Source organism: Sorex fumeus, unplaced genomic scaffold, assembly GCF_029834395.1.
Source record: "Sorex fumeus unplaced genomic scaffold, SorFum_2.1 ptg000005l, whole genome shotgun sequence".
NCBI lineage: Eukaryota > Metazoa > Chordata > Mammalia > Eulipotyphla > Soricidae > Sorex > Sorex fumeus.
Genome location: NW_026606062.1, coordinates 8,964,651 through 8,985,201, shown reverse-complemented (window position 1 = coordinate 8,985,201; position 20,551 = coordinate 8,964,651). Strand labels below are relative to the sequence as shown.

The 20,551-nt window shown below is 52.4% G+C and overlaps 1 protein-coding gene across 1 annotated transcript in view; it reads left to right on the top strand.

Annotated features, from left to right (window-relative positions):
• The first annotated feature begins 7,976 nt into the window (after positions 1-7,976).
• Positions 7,977-20,551, top strand: part of USP40 (ubiquitin specific peptidase 40) — a 53,187-nt gene continuing 40,612 nt past the window's right edge. The window contains exons 1-6 of the mRNA XM_056121856.1: positions 7,977-8,051; positions 9,195-9,412; positions 12,327-12,394; positions 13,856-13,969; positions 16,955-17,119; positions 18,811-18,957. Coding sequence (XP_055977831.1) covers positions 9,214-9,412; positions 12,327-12,394; positions 13,856-13,969; positions 16,955-17,119; positions 18,811-18,957 — 693 coding nt within the window. The 5' untranslated portion in view covers positions 7,977-8,051; positions 9,195-9,213. The remainder of the gene's footprint in view (positions 8,052-9,194; positions 9,413-12,326; positions 12,395-13,855; positions 13,970-16,954; positions 17,120-18,810; positions 18,958-20,551) is intronic.

Below are 20,551 nucleotides of genomic sequence, written 5' to 3'. Positions count from 1 at the left end.
CATTAAGTTTTATTTAAACACTATTAACTGTTAAAAAGTATTTCACGGATTCATTTCGCTTAACATGATACTTTCCATGTAGTACCACTTGTATGTAAATTTCATAACTTCATCTTTTCTAACAGCTACATAGTACTCCATTGTGTAAATGTACCAAAGTTTCTTTAACCAGTCATCTGTTCTCGGGCACTCAGGTTTTTTCCAGATTCTGGCTATTGTAAAGAGTGCTGCAATGAACAACAATTGCAGATGTCACTTCGACTATACCTTTTTGCCTCTCTGGGATATATAGACCAAACATGATTGCCACTCAATGCCTCTCTCGCAAAACACAGTATCCAATAGAAGAGAGAGAAAACAAGGGGGAATGCCCTGCCACAGAGGCAGGGTGGGACGGGGGTGGGGGTGGGGGGATGCTGGGACCCGTGGTGGTGGAGGATGGGCACTGGTGGAGGGATGGGTACTCGATCATTGTATAACTGAAACCCAAGCACAAAAATTTATAAGTCTATAACTGTACCTCTTGGTCTTGTAGTTGGCGAAGGACAGGCGGGCGTTACGAATACTTTTCCCGGCTTCTGCCGCATCTACCAGTACTTCTGCTCTTCTCTCTTTGAGGTCTTCCTTGATCACATCTCTGCACTGCTTTGCGAGCTCGGACATTAGCTTGCAGTTGCCTGAGGCATGCGCCAAACCACGCTGACGAATTAGCTCAAGAGTTTTCGAAGACAGGCGATTTTTTGTGGCTATCTCTCTCTTGGCGTTCCTCGCACATTCATGGAGGTCTGAACCAGTCGATCATATTCCTCATCAATGTTGTCAACAATGGCATCTTCCCATGTTGCCGCAATAGTACCAAAGAGTTCCCAGTTGGTGGTCGTTCTGGGAGTTCTCTTTTTGAACTTTGCAGCCCTTTCTCCCCGCTCTGTGAAGTAGAATTTTGCACGAAGGAGACGGTGGTCCGATCCCGTTCGAAATTTTGGGACAACAGCAACATCAGTCAGGCAAAATCGTCGATTGAATATGATGTGGTCTATTTCATTGTGGAATCGTCCACCGGGAGACTCCCATGTCCATCGTTTAGATTCTGACTTCTGGAACTGTGAGTTACCATGGATGGTCTTGGTTGACATGATGAACTCAGACAGTCTCTCACCCTGTTCCTTCCATTCTAGGCCATGGGTCCCGATGTGAAGTTCTTCAGCTGATCTTCTCGGTCCTATCTTGGCATTAAAATCACCCACAATGATCTTGTAGAAGGTGTGGTCTTCTTTATAGAACTTCTCCAGCTCCATGTAGAACTTCTCGATTTCTCTTTCATCATAATGAGATGTTGGTGCGTAGACAACGAAGATAGAAACTGCAGGCAGTGAGCCACATCTATTCAAATGTAAACGTCCGATTCGGGTTGTTAGGCATTCGAATGAATCAATGCTCTTGGCCAAGTTTGTGTGGTATTGACAATACTCTTGGCCAAGTTTGTGATGACTGCCCTCCGACGTCCTGATGGATCCATCACATCCTCCAGAATGGCAATGGAGAAGATTATCCATGACTTCTACTCAAATCTCTTCGATAGCCATGTCCACTTGCCGACATACCAAATTCCACAGGATGGATATGTCGTTCCCAACGTTCTCCCTTCTGAAATCCGACACGCCATTTCGTCGGTAAAGAAACAAACAGCACCCGGCCCAGACAAGGTCAGACCTGAACACCTGAAGAACCTGCCATCAGTACTCATCAATACACTGGCTCGGCTCTTCACTCGCTACCTGTCCGAATGCAAGGTTCCATCCCAATGGAAAACCAGCAGGACCGTACTACTGTTCAAGAAGGGAGACATCCATGACATTGGCAACTATCGCCTGATCTGCCTATTGTCTGTCATCTACAAGTTGTTCACTCGAGTCATCCTAAATAGGATTGGCAGAACACTAGATGAAGGACAACCATGCGAGCAAGCAGGGTTCCGCAAAGGATTCAGCACCATCGACCATATCCACACGATAACCAAGCTCATTGAGGTTTCTCGGGAGTTCAAGATGCCGCTCTGCTTAACGTTCATTGATTTAAAGAAGGCCTTTGATTCTGTTGAGATGGAAGCGGTCATTGAAGCCCTAGCCAATCAGGGCATTCAAGCCCAATACATCAGGATCCTCCGTGAGCTGTATTGCGGATTCACTACCAGGATCTCACCATTCTACAAAGAAGTGATCGTTGATGTCAAGAGAGGGGTGCGGCAGGGTGATACCATTTCACCGAAACTCTTCAGTGCCACCCTCGAGAACATCATGCGACGACTGGAATGGGAAGGAATGGGAGTGAAGATAGATGGTCGGCAACTACACCACCTCCGCTTTGCTGATGACATTGTTTTAATAACACCAAACATCAGCCAAGCGGCACAAATGCTGGTCGACTTTGACCGTGAGTGTGGAAAGGTAGGACTACAGCTGAATCTTACGAAGACAATGTTTATGAGAAACAGCCTCGTTCCTGATGCCCCATTCGCTCTCAACGAATGACCATCTCCGAATGCAACAGCTATGTGTACCTAGGTCGAGAGGTCAACATGACAAATGACCTGGCATCCGAGCTGCGCAGGAGGAAGAGAGCGGCTTGGAATGCCTTCAAGAACGTCGAAGAAATAGCTAAGAGGACGAAGAACCTCCGGCTCCGGGCACATCTCTTTGATTCCACTGTTCTTCCTGCATTAACATATGCCTCAGAGACCTGAGCCCTACGCAAACAAGATGAGAACGCTATTCAGGTCTCCCAAAGAAGAATAGAAAGAGCTATGCTTGGAATATCACGTTTCACTCAAATGAGGGAAAGAATCCGGAGTTCTGACATCCGTCGACGATCAAGAATCAAGGACGCTGCCTCATTTGCCAACGTGTCGAAAATCAGATGGGCTGGTCACGTAATGAGATTTAAAGACGACCGCTGGACTAGAGCTGTTACCACTGGATTCCACGGGATGTCAAAAGACCGCGTGGCCGCCCACCTACCAGATGGTCAGACTTCTTCGTGAAGATCTTGAACGATCGGTTTGAGGCTCTTCATGTTCCCAGAGCGAACAGATGCCATTGGGCTACACTAGCACGCGACAGGGACAAATGGAGACGTTACTGGCACCCGCTCGAGCAAATCAACGACTAACGGGAAGTTAAGTGATTAAGTGATTAAGTGATTAAGTGATAACTGTACCTCATGGTGTTTCACTAATAAAAAAATTGAAAACAAAAAAAAGTATTTCACGGGGCTGGAGCATGTACAGCAGGTAGAGCGGTTGCCTTGCATGCGGCCAACCCTAGTTCAATCCCCAGAATCCCATGTGGTTCCCTGAGCACTTACTGCCAGAGTAAGTCCTGAGTTCAATGTCAGGTGTAAACCCTGACCATTGCTGGGTATGGCCCCAAACCAAAAGTAAACAAACAAACTAAAAGTACCTCACAAATATTTTAAGTGAAAACTATTTTCAGATGACTACTTAAAACCAGGTACAGTCCCTGAGCAGAGCCCCAGCAGCCGAAGACCTCCAGAAACAGCCACAACCATGCTGAGACCACTCTCCACACGCATGAAGGTACTGGCAGAGGAACAAAGGTATAAAGGCATGCGGGTCTCGGGACTGAGATCTCCAAGCCTGCTTGGATTGGGGCTGAGCATCCTCCACCCAGATCCTCCATCTTCCAGTAGGCAAGGGTCACACCCACCAACTGCCCCCCCACCTCTGGCGCCATGTAATCCCATCAACGGCCCAGACCCAGAGACTATAAAACTCAGCTCCCGAAAGCTTTCAGCTGCATTTGTGGCCACGCAACATCTTATTATCTCATTCTTACTTTGGACAACCTGGCAGGCTACCGAATGTAACCTGCCCACAGGGCGGAGTCTGGCAAACTCCCGTGGCGTACCCAATATGCCAAATACCAGTAACAATGATGGGTCCCATTCTCCTAACCCTGAAAGAACCTTGAATATGGCACTTTTTTAAATCTCAGGGCTAGGGCGAAGGAGACGTTACTGGTGCCTGCTCGAGGCAATCGACGATTAACAGGATGATCGTGATCGTGACTTCAAACCAAGTCCATGGTTTTGTGGAGGAAGAAAGGGGAGGAGAGGGCAGGGGACGGCAAGGGAGGGCAGGGGAGAGGATTTGTTGCAGGAATTTGACCCCACACTGTACAGGAACTGGTCCATGATTCCTCTAAAGTACGTGTCTGGAGATGGAGAGATAGTCCGAGGGAGGAGGCGCTCGCCTTGTATCTGGCCAACCCTGATTCCTTCCAGCACCAGGAACAGTCCTTGAGCACTGCTGGGTGTGTCCCCCACCCCCAAAAGAAGATCCTTATTAAATGTGTGTTGAATGAAGAGTTGAATTAACTGAAAAATAGGATGGGGACAGAGCTGAGCAAGACCCACGTTGGATCTGGCATCACTGGGAGTGGCCTCCTAACCCTTCCCTTCAAAAAAAATTTAGCACTTTTAGCACTGTCAGCCCGTTGTTCATTGACTTGCTCGAGCGGGCCCAGTAACGTCTCCATTGTGAGACTTGTTGTTACTGTGTTTGGCATATCGAATACGTCATGGGGAGCTTGCCAAGCTCTGCCGTGTGGGTGAGATACTCTCGGTAGCTTGCCGGGCTCTCCGAGAGGGGCGGAGGAATCGAACCCGGCTCGGCCAGGCTGGCTGCACGCAAGGCAAAAGCCCTACCTCTGTGCTATCGCTCCAGCCCTTCAAAAATAAATAAATAAATAAATAAATAATTTAAAAAACAACTCATTTCCCCTATACACCCTGCCCCCAAATAAAACCATTACAGAATAAAGAATGACTCATCCCTCCTTGCCAGGGAATCATCTAGACCAAGCCTTGCTGAGTGATGAGCCCCTTACCCAACTGAAGAAAACACCACATGACATTCTCTTCCGGTCCCCGCTCTGCCTCACTTGCTGGTTGTGCCTTCCCGCTCCCTAAACCACACGCCAGGGCTGGCATGGACCAGCTCTGCCTCAGTGCCAACCTCTGCTCTGGTTCTGACATTTGGCTCTTGTTCCTGTTTGAAGGAAATGAATGCAGTGCCATGTACAATCTACATGCTTATGTTTGTGGCTCCATTGTGTACACCAAGAAAATATGGTACACACATGTACACACACACACACACACGAACACAATTCAGCCCTTAAATAGGTGGAAGGTGGGAAGTCTGCACACACACACACACCCTTTTTTTTTTTTTGGGTCACACCCAGTGATGCACAGGGGTTACTCTAAGTCTGCCCTTTTGCACTCTGTGATAACATGGATAAAATCTATTGGGCATTATGAAACAAGGCAGACACGGTGGCAACGAGACTCTGATCTCACTAAACCGTGGGAAGCAAGAACTGAAGAACAACGTGGAGGAGCATGTGGCTGCCAGAGACAGAGACTTGGAAGAAGGAGACATTTCCAAAATAAAGAAATTAAAATGGTATGGCCAGAGGAAAGCGAAGGCATCATGGAGAGGCTGGTGACCGCTCAGTTTTGCAAGATGAAAAACGTGCTGAAAGGGCAAGGTCATGAGGGTTGCACAATGTATAATATTTGACTAAAGTTATTTACCGAAAATATTTATCATGGCAAGGTATCACCGGCATTTAATACTTAACTAGTTCTAAACATGCCATCAAGGGGCCACTAATCCTGTCACCTACTTGTCCAACCATTGCCACCATCCATCTCTAGCATCTTTCATCTTCCCAGGCTGGGGATGCTATTTGGCACTTGAGAGCTTGTCTTGCCTGTGTGAGATTCAGGTGCCCTTCCCAGCGCTGCAAAAGAAATAATTTTAAAGATTTAAAATGAAATAGAATCACCTGCATTGCAACTTCGTCTTTTGCCGTTCCTGGTCTTATCCTTTAGCGGCTGAGTGGTTTCCTCCTGAGTGGAGGCTGAATGGGGTAGGACAGAAGCCAGACCCTGGCTCACTCAGGCTGTGGCTGACCATGGGATTAAGAAGCTTGCCTTGCATGTGGCCGTCCCTGGTGCTATCCCATACAATAGGATGAGCCTCTGCAGCAGTGACCTCTGAGCCAGCAGTAAGCCATGCATTCCACCAGATGTGACCCATCCTTCTCTCCCCTCCTCCCCGCAGCCCTTAGCCCTCCGTTCCTCCCCAGAAAGAAGTAGCCCAGCTACTGTAGCTTTTAAGTGACTAGGGAGGACAACTCTTGGTACATTTAATGTACTCTCATTGTCTGCTACTGAAAGCTCTTAGGGACAAAAATTAACATTAAGGGTGTCATCAAAGGCCAGAGAGATAGTACAGCGACCCAGGTTTGATCTTCCAGCATCCCATAGGGTCTTCCAAGCACCGCCAGGAGATATTCCTGAGTGCAGAGCCGGGAGTAACCCCTGAGCATCGCCGGTGTGGCCCAAACAAGAAGAAAAATATTATCAAGGCTCAATAGTATGTGAGTGAATCGTCCCTTCCTTTCTTCGTTCTATCCTTCACTCCTCGCCCGAGTCTCTACCCCATTCCCAGGCTCGAGGGGTTCTTTCCCTGTGGTGCTGGAGGCCACCAAGGGGAACGGGGAGGAAGGACCATTTGTAGCTGAGAGTTAAGTATCCACTGTAAGGGCGCCCCAGAGCGGGGTGGGTAAGACCCCCTCCCCGCCCCAAGGGACCCAGCCCAGTAGCTGGTAACCTCCAGAACCCACCCGCCATCCTGCTCACGGCCGCTCTCCACATGCTCAGGCCAAGCCTCACCCATGAGTGAACCTGCAGAAAACCCAGGTTTGCAGGACTCTGTGACTGAGAACTCTGGCTTCAGTGGGACTGGGAACAGAGATCCTCTGCCCATATCTCCACGCCACGCCCTTCCTCCTCATCACCGGGGTCTCATCAGTCATGCCCAGAAGCAACCTCTGGCTGGCGCCAGATAATCTCATCATCAGCCACCATCCAGATCATACATCGTTCTCTCCCAGAAGGGAGCAACATGACACTTGCCATAACCATGCCACAGGACCCCACGCCAGGCAGTTTCACTTGGGGAGACCCAGAGTAGGGCAGATGAGACCCCGCCCTGCCCTAAGGGACCCAGCCCCAGCAACTGAAAATCCCCAGAACCCACCCACTGTCCTGCTCCCAGCTGCTCTCCACCTGCTCGAGCTGAGTCTCACCTACCAGCGAACCTTTCCCTGGACCACAAGACACTTCATAGGACACACCCTACCCATAATCGAAGAGTACCGCACCACATTTAATGGGATTCAAAGTAGGAGGCAACCACCCTTAGAGGGAAATATTATATTAATTCAGTTCTGTTCTGGGACAAGGGTTGGGGTTCAGGATGGAAACACCCAAAAGATAGTGGTGGGAAGGTGCCGTGATGGTGGGATTGGTGTTTGAATATTACATGTAATCAAATATTGTGACCTGCACTGTAGCAGTGTCCTCACGTTGTTCATCGATTTGCTCGAGCAGGCACCAGTAACGCCTCACAACAAATTATGAGACTTGTTGTTACTGTTTTTGGCATATCAAATACATCACGGGTAGCTTGCCAGGCTTTGTGGGCATTGTCATCTATTTTATAAAATAGGCACTGACCCCTATATATTTTTAGTTTTCTTTTTTTTTTTTTTTTGGCTTTTTGGGTCACACCCAGCGATGCACAGGGGTTACTCCTAGTTCAGGCCCTCAGGTATTACTCCCGGCAGTGCTCGGGGGACCATATGGGATGCTGGGAATCGAACCCGGGTTGGCTGCGTGCAAGGCAAACGCCCTACCCGCTGTGCTATAAAATTTTTTAAATTTTAAAAAAAAAGGTATTCACCATGAAACCCGGAATGCAGCCATGACAGGCTACAGTTCCCCCCAAGACTACATTTCCCATCAGACCCCGCTCCCTGTCGGACTACATTTCCCGTGAGGCCGCGCGGCGCGCGCGGGGCACCCTGGGAAGCGTAGTCCTCGCGAGCATGGCGGCGCCCAGTTGGGGCGCGTTCGTTCGCGCCGAGTTGGGGCCGGGGCGGGGTTCGGGGCTTTAGGCAGTAAGTGGGGTCGGCGGCCGCGGAGTCCGGGGGGCGCCGCGGGGTGGGGGGCGCGGGTGGAGGAGGGCGCGGGCGGACGGGGGGCGCGGGGCCCCGCCTGGGAGCTCGAGCCCCGGGCCCGGCCGCGGACGCGCATCCCGGGGACCCCCCGCCCGGGACACGGGCCGGGCGGTCACTGCACCTCGGCGGCGGCCGTCGCCTCGGGACCTGCCCCCACCCCCCACGTGCTCCCCCGCGCGCCCCGAGCGAGGCCCGACGCCCCCCGCCCGGGCCCGACGTCGGTGCGGGACCCCCCCCCCCCCCGCCTGGCCCCGGCGCGCCTCCCCCCTCCCCCACCCCGGTCCCCCAAGGCGGGGACCCCGGGGTCCCGAGGGTCCTGGCGATCTCCCGCACCCGTGGGAGTCTCTGAAGTGTCGAATCTGCTGCAGACGGTGTGAAAAGCTGAGATTTCGCCAGGGATCGGGTTTGGGCTTCGCCCCACGCCCCCCACCCCCGCCACCCCCCACCTTATCAGCTCTGAGCATCCGGGCTTGGCTGTGCCAGCCCCCCCCCCTTACCCCATTAGCCCCCCTTGGATGCAGGAATAGGACTGGATTTTTTTTTTCTTCCTCAACCCCTTCCCCCCACCCCCACTCTGATGCCACTGTGCCTTCCAAAAAAAAACAGCTGCACTTCATTGGGCACAGCTGACCCCTGTGCCCTGGGACATTGCCTTGTCCTTTGGGGCCCGATAGATCAGGGCACGTCTGGGTCGGATCCCAGAACCCATGTGGTAAAAGCCCGCTTCCCACCAGGAGGGATCCCTGAGCGCAGAGCTCGGAGTAAGTCTTGAGCACCGCCAGGTGTGGTCCGAAATCCCAAAAAAAAAAAAAATGGCATTTGATTGTTTCTGTGTCCCTATGTGATAGATGGCACCTGGTATGACCTAGTGTTAGACTTGAGAGCGGAGGGTAAGTAACCGGCAGCCGTGAGAAAGATCCGGGTCTTTAGCGCCTGTCGGCCCAAGTGACTCTATGTCCATAGCAAGGACATTTGTCATTGTCATTACTCTCAAGTGTAAAAGTCAGAGCTGGCGGGAGAGGGGGGGCTGGTGGTGTATTCTAAAAATCAGAACACTGATATATAACGTGTCGTTCTTTCAAGGGGAGTATTTAGTGTCACAATGTTTGGGGACCTGTTTGAAGAGGATTATTCCAGTGTGTCAGATAATCAGTATGGAAAAGGGAAGAAGTCACAGACCCCAGCTTTGGAACCACCTGCCCCTAGAGAATCCACCAATTTAAGTGGAATCAGAAATCAGGGTGGAACCTGCTACCTCAATTCCCTTCTCCAGACTCTTCACTTCACACCTGAATTCAGAGGTATGCGCTGTCACGGGCATTGGTCCTAATACGCTCCCGCGTCCCGACACGTAGGCGGGTGTGTGAGCGCAGGTTGCCGAGTACCTGAGCGGTATTCCGCGGGCCTGTTTGCTCTTGCTGATGCCAGAACAGATTGGGAATTCTCTGTCCAGAGAAACGTGAAGTTTCAGTTACCTTAAATATATTCTGTGTGGGGGGCTGGAGCGATAGCACAGCAGGTAGGGCGTTTGCCTTGCACGCGGCTGACCCAGGTTCGATTCCCGGCATCCCATAGGATCCCGGCCGACCCAGGTTCGATTCCCGGCATCCCATAGGGTCCCCTGAGCACCGCCAGGGATGATTCTTGACTGCAGAGCCAGGAGTGACCCCTGTGTATCGCCGGGTGTGATCCAAAAAAAAAAAAAAATTCTGTGTGATCACAGGAACGTATGTAACAACAAAAAGAGTAAGGCACGTACTGCTTCCGGTTTGAAATAGAAGGACAGTTGAGTCAGGGGTGCCAACCTGCAGTATTGTTCACACCATTTGTGTTTTGAGGTTTTGACTTTTCTCAAAAATAATGAACATTTAAGCCGAAGTTACCCAAAGCAGTTAGGGCCTCACTGGCGGGATGTCGTATGATCCCATCACTCAGAATTGTTTCTCTGCTGTTAGGAAATCTAGACACACTCGTGTGTCTTAGAGGCCCAGCGGGAAAGGACTGTGATGCAAGGCTTCACAATCCCTCTTAATTAGCTCCATTTCAAAGGCTTTCCTGCGCGAGTGCAGAGGAACCTTCTGGAAGCTTGTCTGCCCCCAGCCCCACGTCCCCGGTCGCTGTCCCTATCAGTCCTGGTCCCAGCTCTGCAGTGAAGACGAGGGTCTCTGCTTTGACCTCAGCCTGAACATGACTTGGCCTTCCCTTGGCTCGGAAGGTCTCTGGTTTTGCAGTTCTTTCTCCCCATGGCACCCCAGTCTGTGGACACCCCAGAGAGCTTCAGGATTTCACTCCCCTTCCCCTACCACACACCCCACCCCGCCAGTTCCTTAAGGCTTTATGGCTTTTTTCTCTTGGCGTCCAAGCTTGGGAAAACTTCCTGCCGCCTCTGGAGAGTTTAGTAAATGCCATTATTCATTCCCATCCATTTTAAATGTAGTTCCTCTTGGTTTTGATTTCATCCCTCCACCGGAAGCCCTTCCCTGGGGACCAGAGAGATACCCTCAAGCGGGTAAGGGGCTTGCCTTGCCCACGGCCTGCCCGGTTTCCATACCCACGTGCGCAGCGTTCGGTCCCCCGAGCCCTGCCAGGAGTAAGCCCTGAGCACAGAACCAGGAGTAAGCCCTGAGCACAGCCGGCTATGGTCCAAAAACCAAAACAACAACAAAATGCCTCCCTGCTAAAGTTCATAATTCCGTGGTTAGAAAATTTCAGCATTAAGACGTGTATTTCTAGAGGGCTTCAAACTTGACCAGGTTTTAATACAGTTTTGAAGTTTCGGGCCGCTTGAGGTAGAAAATAGCCTTTAAAAGAGACTGAGGAAAGGGCAGAGTGATCGTACAGCAGGTAGGAAGGGCGTTTGTCTTGCATGCGGCCGAGCCAGGTTCAATCCCCGGCATCCCTTAAGATCCCCACGTGACCCTGAGCCTGCCAGGAGTGATTCCTGAGTGCAGAGCCAGGAGTAAGCCCTGGGGCATAGCCCAGAAACAGAAAAGGAAACTGAGGAAGGGAGGTGGGCAGGGGGGCCCATGTGGCATTCTGTTGAGCAAGAATACCTTCTTTTACCACATCATTGTTACAGATTTCTTAGCCTTTAGCAGGGGCAGAAATCTTGGGGGGTACAACCGTGAGATGAATTTAAAGTTATAAAGCAGTGTTTGGACTGTTGTAGGTGACACTTTTTTTTGGGGGGGGGGGTCACACCCCGCGATGTTCAGGGGTTCCTCCTGGCTCTGCATTCAGGAATCACTCCTGGCAGTATCTCAGGGGACCCTATGGGATGCTGGGAATCGAACCCAGGTCGGCCGCGTGCAAGGCAAAGGCCCTCCCCGCTGTGCTATCGCTCCAGCCCCAGGTGACAGACTCTTAGCAGCGCTCATTACCCTCCCCACCTCTCACCCCTGCACTTGCTCTGGCATGGGAGATACCACTTGGCAGAGAACTGGGTAGGAAAATTCTGGATTTTTCTAGAATCTTCGTAAAGAGTCGGGCTAAGGCCGCATTCCTGGGCACTCTGGGTCCAGTGTGGGTGAGCGACCTGGCCAAGCTTGCCACAGGCCTTACGTGCTGCGTATCCTTTCTCCCCGGGCTGCATTTCTGCCCCTCCCCCCCATTTCCTGCTGGGAATTCAGGAGGAGGGGAACATTCCTCACACTCATCCCTAGGGCAGGCTTTGGGGGGGTGATGCTACTCCCTCCCCACCTCCTGGCGTCTAAGGTTTTCCTGGGGGAGTGAGACTTTCCAGACGATTCCAGGAGGCCCTTTGATGGAGGTGGAAATAGATTAACTCGGAAACGCTGGACACGGGCAGTGTTGTCACCTGTCTGGGCACCAATTGTCCCTACGGATACTCGCCCCAAGGAGATGTTCTCAGGCTGGGAGCAGGATGGGCTTGGAAATATCCCGTAAGGCCTGAGCAGGGCGGGGCGCGTTCTCTCCTCCATCATCCCCCTGCCCCCGTGCCAGGACGCCAGCAGAGACTTGGGGGCTTGTCGTTCTCTGCCTCCTGGGCGTGATGTTCCATGAGCCACCTCCTGCCACACGCGTCCCGGGTCAGGCCCTCAGGGCCGCCGCGCCACAGGCATTTCTCTGAATCTGTAGCGGGTTTTACTTTTTTGTTTGTGTTGACTCACTGAAACAGTTTGCTGAAATGAAACACCGTTCTTTTCACATCTCTGATTGTGTTTTTTGTTTTTGTTTTTTTTTATATATATATAGAAGCTTTATTTTCTCTTGGTCCAGAAGAGCTTGGTTCTTTAGAAGATAAGGATAAGCCTGATGCAAAGGTATCAGAATTCCTCCTTTACGAGGGCGTGGGGCTTTTGCTTATTTGTCATGCTTTTTGAGAACGAAGGAAAGGATTTTCAGAGCCGGCATTAAGTTCCTTGGAAAAACCAGTGAGTTCATTAATTTACCAAGTATGATCTTTATTTTCGGAGTGCCCTGACTGACACTGTCTTACTGCTAAGGAAACCTTCCAAGAAAGAGTTCCTTTCCCTGGGCCCAGAGCAGTAGTACGGCGGGTGGGGTACTTGCCTTGCACATGGCTGACCTGAGTTGATTCGCAGCACCCCATATGGCCCCCCTGAACCTTGGCAGGAGTGATCCTAAGCTCTGAGCCAGGAGTCGGCCTGGAGCACTGTTGGGCCCCCCCAGACCCCCATAGAATTCCCTCCCCGGACAGAATGCAGCTGATGCATCGTGTGGCCCCGGTCCCCAGTGTTTCCTTTCTTCTGGTAAAGGAGATATTTGTAAATGGTTCTTTGTAAATCGATATTTATTTATTAAATATTTATTACAATATTTATTTATATTGACCTTGCCAGCCCCCCTCCCCCCCAAAAAATAATCCACTTCATGTGTTGATCAGTAGCAGCACTGGACAAGAGAGACAGTCTTCTTCCAGAATAATAGAAATAAATTGAGTAAGGACCTGGGTTGGTGTCACTGCGGCTCTAATCAGACCCACCCCCAGCCTGAGTATCTCTCGGAACTGCTGGAGCCTGACTCAGCCTGCCCTTCCCCTTCCACTCGGGCTTCTTGCACTGCAGAGGTGCGTGTGAAGGGCTGGCTTTTGATTTTTCCTTTATCTTTTTGGGTCATACCCAGCGATGCTCGGGGGACCATATGGGATGCTGGGAATCAAACCCAGGTTGGCCGCGTGCAAGGCAAACGCCCTACCCGCTATGCTATCGCTCCAGCCCCAGGCTTTTGAATTTTTTAAACAATTCCCAGGCATAGAATAAATGTAGATGCTAGACAAAACACCGAAAGCCTTGTTCTCATTTGAGCTATTTTAATTCCGTCTGCAAGACATTCCCACCTCCGGCCCTGAGGCTCAAGGGCCCCAACCCGCAGGAGGGTGAGTTGAGGGCGAGGTGAGGTGCTTGAACCGTCCCCCACCCCCAGGGCCCCAGTTGTCCAGAGTAATAGACCTGTGACCCCGAAGTTCCTCATGATGACTGTATCCGGGTCAGAGAGTGACCGGCTGGAGACCCAGTTCTGCCGCGTCCTGCTCCTGCGATGGTTCCGTCCTACTGATCGGGGACCATGCAGGGCGGGAAAGTCCAGAGAGCTGCAACTTGGGCTTGAGTTAGGATTTTTTTTTTTTTTAATTCTTGAGTTTGGTGAGATCTGATTTTTTAAGAATCTGACCTTTGAGCAAGGTCTGAGCAGGCTCAGGTGCGCGCTTCCTTTGGAAAGTCGCGGTCGGGCCTCATCCAGGGCCGCCTCTGCTCCTTCTGCAGGTCCGGATCATCCCATTGCAGCTGCAACGGCTGTTCGCTCAGCTGCTACTCCTGGACCAGGAGGCGGCATCCACCGCGGACCTCACCGACAGCTTCGGCTGGACCGGCAATGAGGTACGGAGGGCAGCCCAGCGTGGGGTGCGAGTGGTCTTTGCTCGGCTCGGGGTGGGGGGGGGACTCAGGAGCCTGCTTCAGCGTTGACTCACCATGCAGAATCACGGGCCCGACCCGTGTGTGCGGCCACGGGCTCTGCAGGAAACTCAGGTTCTGAGTCTGGCAGGTGGGGAGAGGGTGGACGATGCCGGGAGAGAGGTGTCCGCTGACACTCGGCGTCTCTCCCTATGAGTCTGTCGTCTGGCTGAGGCACGAGCCGCCCCCACAACCTTATGTGCACCCGCGTGCTGTGCTGTTTTGGAACGGGCCTGCAGGGAGGTTGGAGGGGGGCACATAGCAGCCCCCTCTTCGCCAAGGTCTTTGCGTGCATTCCCAATCCCGCATGCCTCACCGGTCTCTTTGTTTTCTGCCTGTGACCTCCTTGGCCTCGTGCTTCTGGTTTTCCCTGGGAGCCCCTCGCGGGGAAGTCGCTGTGTGCCAGGGGGCAAGCTTTGACAGCAGCTAGTTTGTTTTTTGTTTTTTGTTTTATTTTTTTCCGCCTTTTGGGTCACACCTGGCGATGCACAGGGGTAACTCATGTCTCGTGCACTCAGGGGACAGTTCTCAGGGGACCCTATGGGCTGCTGGGAATCGAACCCGGGTTGGCCGTGTGCAAGGCCAGTGCCCTACCCGCTGTGCTATTGCTCCAACCCTAGTGAAGGAGCTTCCTGTCTGTATATGAGCTGGCAGCAGATTTCCATGGAGCAGGTCTGTTCTCGTGAGGCAGACCAGGGGGACGCGCAGGGAATTCAGGAGCCTGACCCCAGGGCTGGCCTGTGGCCACGCAGTGAACCTCTACCCTATGTCCCAAGGCGCCGGGGCACAGTCCCCCGGCCGTGGAGGCTGGGGTTTGGCATTAGGCAGGCGCTCGGGCACATCTTCTGTTTTCCTTTTGCTTTCCGTGTTAGAGCTCACACAGAGACACAGTACAGCGAGGAGGGCACTTGCCTTGCATTGGCCAAGCCGGATCCAATCCCTGGCACCCCACAGGGTCCCCCGAACCCTACCAGGAGTGACTTGGGAGCGTGGAGCCAGGAGTAAGCCCTGAGCACCGCCGGCTGTGGCCCCAAGCCCAAGCAATAAGTAAACAAATAGTAGAAAGAACCTGTTTATTGACAGAGACTCAGCATTTCACAGGATCCACCCGTGAGAGGGGGTACTCAGCGTTTCTCAGTGTCTTCACCCAGTTGTCCCGCTGTCCCTGTGGTCAGTGAGCTGACACTCTCCCCCTTCCACCCCTGGCCCCCGGCTCGCCATAGCCTCTCCGCTCCCCTCATGCCCCGAGTCTGCTTCCTGATGCTGGACTCGCCTTTTCTGGCCGTTTCACAGAAATGGAATCATAACAGCTGTGGGATCGTCCTGAAGCAGCTTCCATCAGAAGGACAGTTTTGGGGGGGCCTGGGAGATACAGCGCAGGGGTGCGGGGCATGTGGTCTGTATGTGCCGGTGCCTGGCTCCGTCCTGGCCCACAGTCCAGCAGCACCGAGTATAGCCGTGGAAACCCCAACACTGATGGGGTGCTCAGTCCCGGTGCTCCTGCAGGCCCCTGTCCTCGGGCCTGCCGTGAACCTCTGGCCAGCTTGGCTGTTTGTTGCTGTGAGTGACCCCTGGGCCTGAGTGCCGGCGGGGGGCCCCCCCATCTCGGCCCCCGGTATACAGTGTTTTCAAGACCCTTTCATCCTGAAGCGCACATCAGCATCTCCTCAGTGTCAGACGTTGCTGGGCTTTCAGCCTTGTCGTTGGTTGATGGATTTCCCTTTGGCTTGGGTGCTGATCGTCCACTGAGACGCAGGTTTTATTTATCTCAAAGCGATGCAAGCCGGGCTGGAACGATAGCACAGCAGGTAGGGCGTTTGCCTTGCATGCGGCCAACCCGGGTTCAATTCCCAGCATCCCATAGGGTCCCCTGTGCACCGCCAGGAGTTATCCCTGACTGCATGAGCCAGGAGTAACACCTGTGCATTGCTGGGTGTGACCCAAAAAGCAAAAAAAAAAAAAAAAAAAGCGACGCAATCCTTCTTTGTGTCCCTGTGACCACCTGCAGGGTGCCCTCCGGGACTAACCAGCAGAGGCAGGGAGGGTCTCTGCGGCACTTTTGCCAAGCAGAAGTTTGTTCAGAAACAGCTGGGAAGGGAAGCTTCTGTGCATTTTCTTTTCCATCTGAACCAGTGATCCTGGGGGAAGCTGCCCCTCCGAGGTCTTGTATGTTCAAGAAAAAGATTGTGAATCCCACGCCTCACTCCTGGCCATCCCCCTTACCTCTGTCTGCACCCCAAAGTGCCGTTCCACATGGCCCCCGTCACTCCCTCTTCCGCTGTGCCGTCCTCTGTGCCTCCACCTTCCTGGTCAAGAGCTGCCTGCCACTGACCCCACTGCCCAGGGCAGGGGACGTTTCTCTGCCCTCGGCCTGACAGGCTCACCGGGCTCACCGTGATGCTCCCGTCCGCCCTCACGCCCCACTCCTACCACTGCCCCGGGCTCTGCCCTCCTGCCCCTTCTTGGCTGTGGGAGCGTTCCGCTCCGTGGTCTGGTTGGCTCACGCACCGCTGCTGGCTTAGGTGAATGGTTTGTGTTAGCTGGTTGATCTTTATGTCCGAGCAGATGTTGCAGACTCACTTCCGACCACTGGTCCTTGAGGGTGGGCTCTCGGCGCCCACTGCCAGCTCTGAGAAGCTGCCCCGTGCCTGCCCCGTCTTCCTCCAGACACGAGTGTACCACCCAGCCCCAGTGTGCCCAGTGCCGCCGGCATGCCTGACTGCTCTGGGTGCAGTTGGAGAGAGTAGGCCGGGTACTCCGGGCGTCTGTACTGCGGGTTACTCATCCTTCTGCTTGGCTGAGACTCGCCCGTCTGGAGCAGTCTGGCGCTTTTTGACGGATTGCACTTGTAAGGTCTGTCTGTGGGAGTATACCCCAGTGCCCCCATGACAGTTGCAGCTTGTTGTCTAGGAAATGCGGCAACACGACGTGCAGGAACTGAACCGGATCCTCTTCAGTGCTCTGGAGACGTCTTTAGTCGGGACGTCTGGCCACGACCTCATCAATCGTCTGTATCACGGAACCATCGTGAACCAGGTCGTCTGTAAAGAGTGTCAGAACGTCAGCGAGAAGCAGGTAAGCGTGCAAGCATGTTTCTGGAACGCTCGCTGGTCTCTGACGTCCCGGCCCGTGCAGTTAAGTCTCTGAGCTGCACCGCTCTGCAGGTTCCCAGCAGTGACATCAGCGAGCTTTTTCCTATGTGCTAGCTAGGCCTCAGGCAGCAGTTTATAACTCAGATTTCTCTTCGAGAACACAAAGGAGCCTGTCTTTCAAGCTTAACAGAGAGATTGAACAGGGTGTAAGGTGCTTGCCTTGCATGCGGCCAATCCCAGTACAGTCTGTGGCTCTGCATATGGTCCTCTGAGCACCGCCAGGAGTGATCCCTGAGCTCAGAGCCAGCAGGAAGTCCAAGAACCCTTGGGTGTGGATCCCAGCACCCTCAAAACTTTTCAAAAATAGATTGCAGGCAGCTTTGTAATGCTCAAAAAAAAAAAACTTAAATAAATAAAAATTTTAAAAAGAACATAAAACCTAGCAATTTTAGAAGGCAATAGTATTATCTAATATGACTGAAGTAAATGTTCTTTTAAAAGTAGAAATATAATTTATTGAATCACTAGTGCTAAACTACTTTACAAAATGACCATATTAAATTTATGAGATAAAATGTATCTGTAGCTGGTATAAATATTTTAGTATCTAATACTGATGGGTGCTTTTCATTCTAATAAGTTTACTGTCTTGTCCAATCAACTGGAAGAGAATATAAAGAAACCTGAAGTAAACAATTACTTTAATAGGCAAAAAAGAAAAAGAAAATGGATTGCAGGGATGTTTCCAGGTAGAGGGTTATGGCCCCATGAGGGAAGTCAATGTCATGTTTAGTGATCAGAATAGTATAAAGCTAATTGAGAAAATAGATTGCTCAATAATATTTAAATGGACAAACATTTGTAGTGAAGTACTGGGTTTACTCGATTAATCCCTTAGAAGGGTTCATTTATAGATGTGTGCTTAGGTTTAAATATTACATATGAATTTATTAAGCAAAATACACTCTACACCTATAAAATTGGCAAAAAAAATTTAAGATGAAAAATATTATATATGTATAAAGCTACTAATGATCCTATTTAGTACAACGTTTAGTTCTCCTGGGGCAGGTTACCCACTTAATTGAAAGAGAAATTAGAAATTGGTAATTTGTTCGTGTACATGTAATAATCTCTGCTTGCCCTACAGATCTAATAAAGCAGGCGATTTTATTGCTAAACAATTGTCCTTTAAAAAAATATTTATTCTGGTAAGCGCTATCCTCCTTAGTTCCCATGGAAATACCTTTTGGTCTGTATTGCCCGGCAGTGTGGATGGTGAGGATCTGGCCTTTACATCAGAGGGTTCAGCCCTGCCCTCTGTTCTAGTGTGGCCAGAATCCACTGAGCTCTGCACTCCTCGGTCCAGATGTGTTTCCTGCGGTTCTTTTAGTAAAAACTTTTTTTTTTTAATTTTATCCCCAGTACACTCATAAACTTGTCCTTGATGTACTTCTTTTAAGCACACTTCTTGTAAGCACAATCATTAGTGGGTTTGGGGACGATTGTTCAGTGTTGAGAATTTCGGTGTCCGATGCAGAGACCTGTAACTTCCGGGTACCAGGCTTCCGGGAGGTACGGAGCTGACGGCTTCCAGTAGAGGAGCGAATTGCTTCTGTGTCGGTGAGCCTCCGTGAAGCACCTTTTCAGTCCGTGTTTGCTGCTCCGTTCCAGGAGGACTTCTTAGATCTAACGGTAGCGGTCAAAAACGTCTCGGGTCTGGAAGACGCGCTCTGGAACATGTATGTGGAAGAGGAGGTCTTCGAGGATGACAACCTGTACCAGTGTGGTGCCTGTGACAGGCTGGTCAGCGCGGCAAAGGTAGAGAAGCGCTTCTTGCCGGAGTCTGTCGTGTGAGGTCGGCTTGGCCGGGGAGCGTCCCTACGCTTCTTACTGAACCCGAAGGCTTGGGGCTGGCGCTATACACAGCAGGGAGGGCACTGGCCTTGCACACCACCCACCCGGGTTCGATCCCTGGCACCCTGGCTCGTCTCCTGAGCACACCTGGCATGATCCCTGAGCCCCCAGCCAGGAAATTAATTCAATGTGGTTCAAGACAGGTGTTTGCCTGTTCCATAGCTGTAGATTGATTGTTTACGGCAAAGAGCCCTGGGCGGGGGCTGGAGCAATAGCACAGCGGGGAGGGCGTTTGCCTTGCATGCGGCCGACCCAGGTTCGATTCCCAGCATCCCATATGGTCCCCGAGCACCGCCAGGAGTGATTCCTGAGTGCAGAGCCAGGAGTAACCCCTGAGTACCGCCGGGTGTGACCCGAAAAGAAAAAAAAAAAAAAAGAAAGAGCCCAGGGCGAGGGAGGCCACACCCAGCCGTGCGTGGGGCTAGTCCTGGCTCTGTGCTCTGGAGGGGCCTTATGTGGGGCGGGGATTCGAACTGGGCATGGCAGGACTCAGGGCAAGCGACTCCAGCCCTGTCCTGTGGCTCCGGCCCCTGCAGGGACTCCGGAGTCCTCAGTGTCTGAGCATCCCTGGGCTTAGAGCAGCGCGCTGCGGGCGGCAGTGCTGTTTGTGGGAGGGCTCCCTGCATGAGGTGTTTCCCGCACACCCCCAGGGGCAGTTTCCCCAGTCCCACCCCCGCGGGAAGCTCATCTCTGTGGACCGACCCTCATAGTCCCCAGCTGCTGTTACCTCTGGACACTTGTTCGTCTTTATTTCAGGGGTCCTCCTGGCCAGCTCAGGGCTGCATCCACCCGTGCCTGGGGACATTGTGGTGCTGAGGCGGCTTTGGTGGGGTGTCTGCTGGCCCCCAGCGCCCCTTTTTATTTATTTGGGGGCGTGGCTGGGGGGGATGGGTCGCTGAGGGAGGTCATGGGGGGCACATGCAATGCCAGCACCTCCCTCCTCTCTCTAGTCTTGGTGGGCACGTGCCCCATTCGACACACCCCTGCCCCCTACTAATGACTGAGGCCAAGGTGGTGTTTGTGTAGAATTCTGCCCCCTTGGCTGAAGGCACAGCCATGGCAGGGCAGAGCCGCACCCCTAGCCCCGGAGCTGTGGGTCTCCCAGCGAGTCACACGAGGCTGATTTAGGTAAACAGACGCCAAGAGCGAGCCCTGAGCACCACCAGGTGTGACCCTGAAACAGCAACAACCAAAAAAGGGTGTTCACTGCTTGTACTGACTCTACATACAAGCACGGGGCTGTTCCCTCCCCCCACATGCCATTCGGGCGGAGGAGTCAGAGAAGTTGATGGCCACCCCGGGGGCACCCGACACTTCCAGTGACTCAGTGCCACTGCTGAAGTCCCTGGTTCCCTGCTTTCCAGGGGATCGGGGTTAAGGGAACAAAGGAGGGAAGTAGCGGCTCTGAACGGCCGGACTTGGGCAGGAAATAGGTTCTGAAGAGAAGGAGGGAAGCCCCCAGCCTGCTCCCTAGGACGTCAGCGCCGAGACCTCCAGC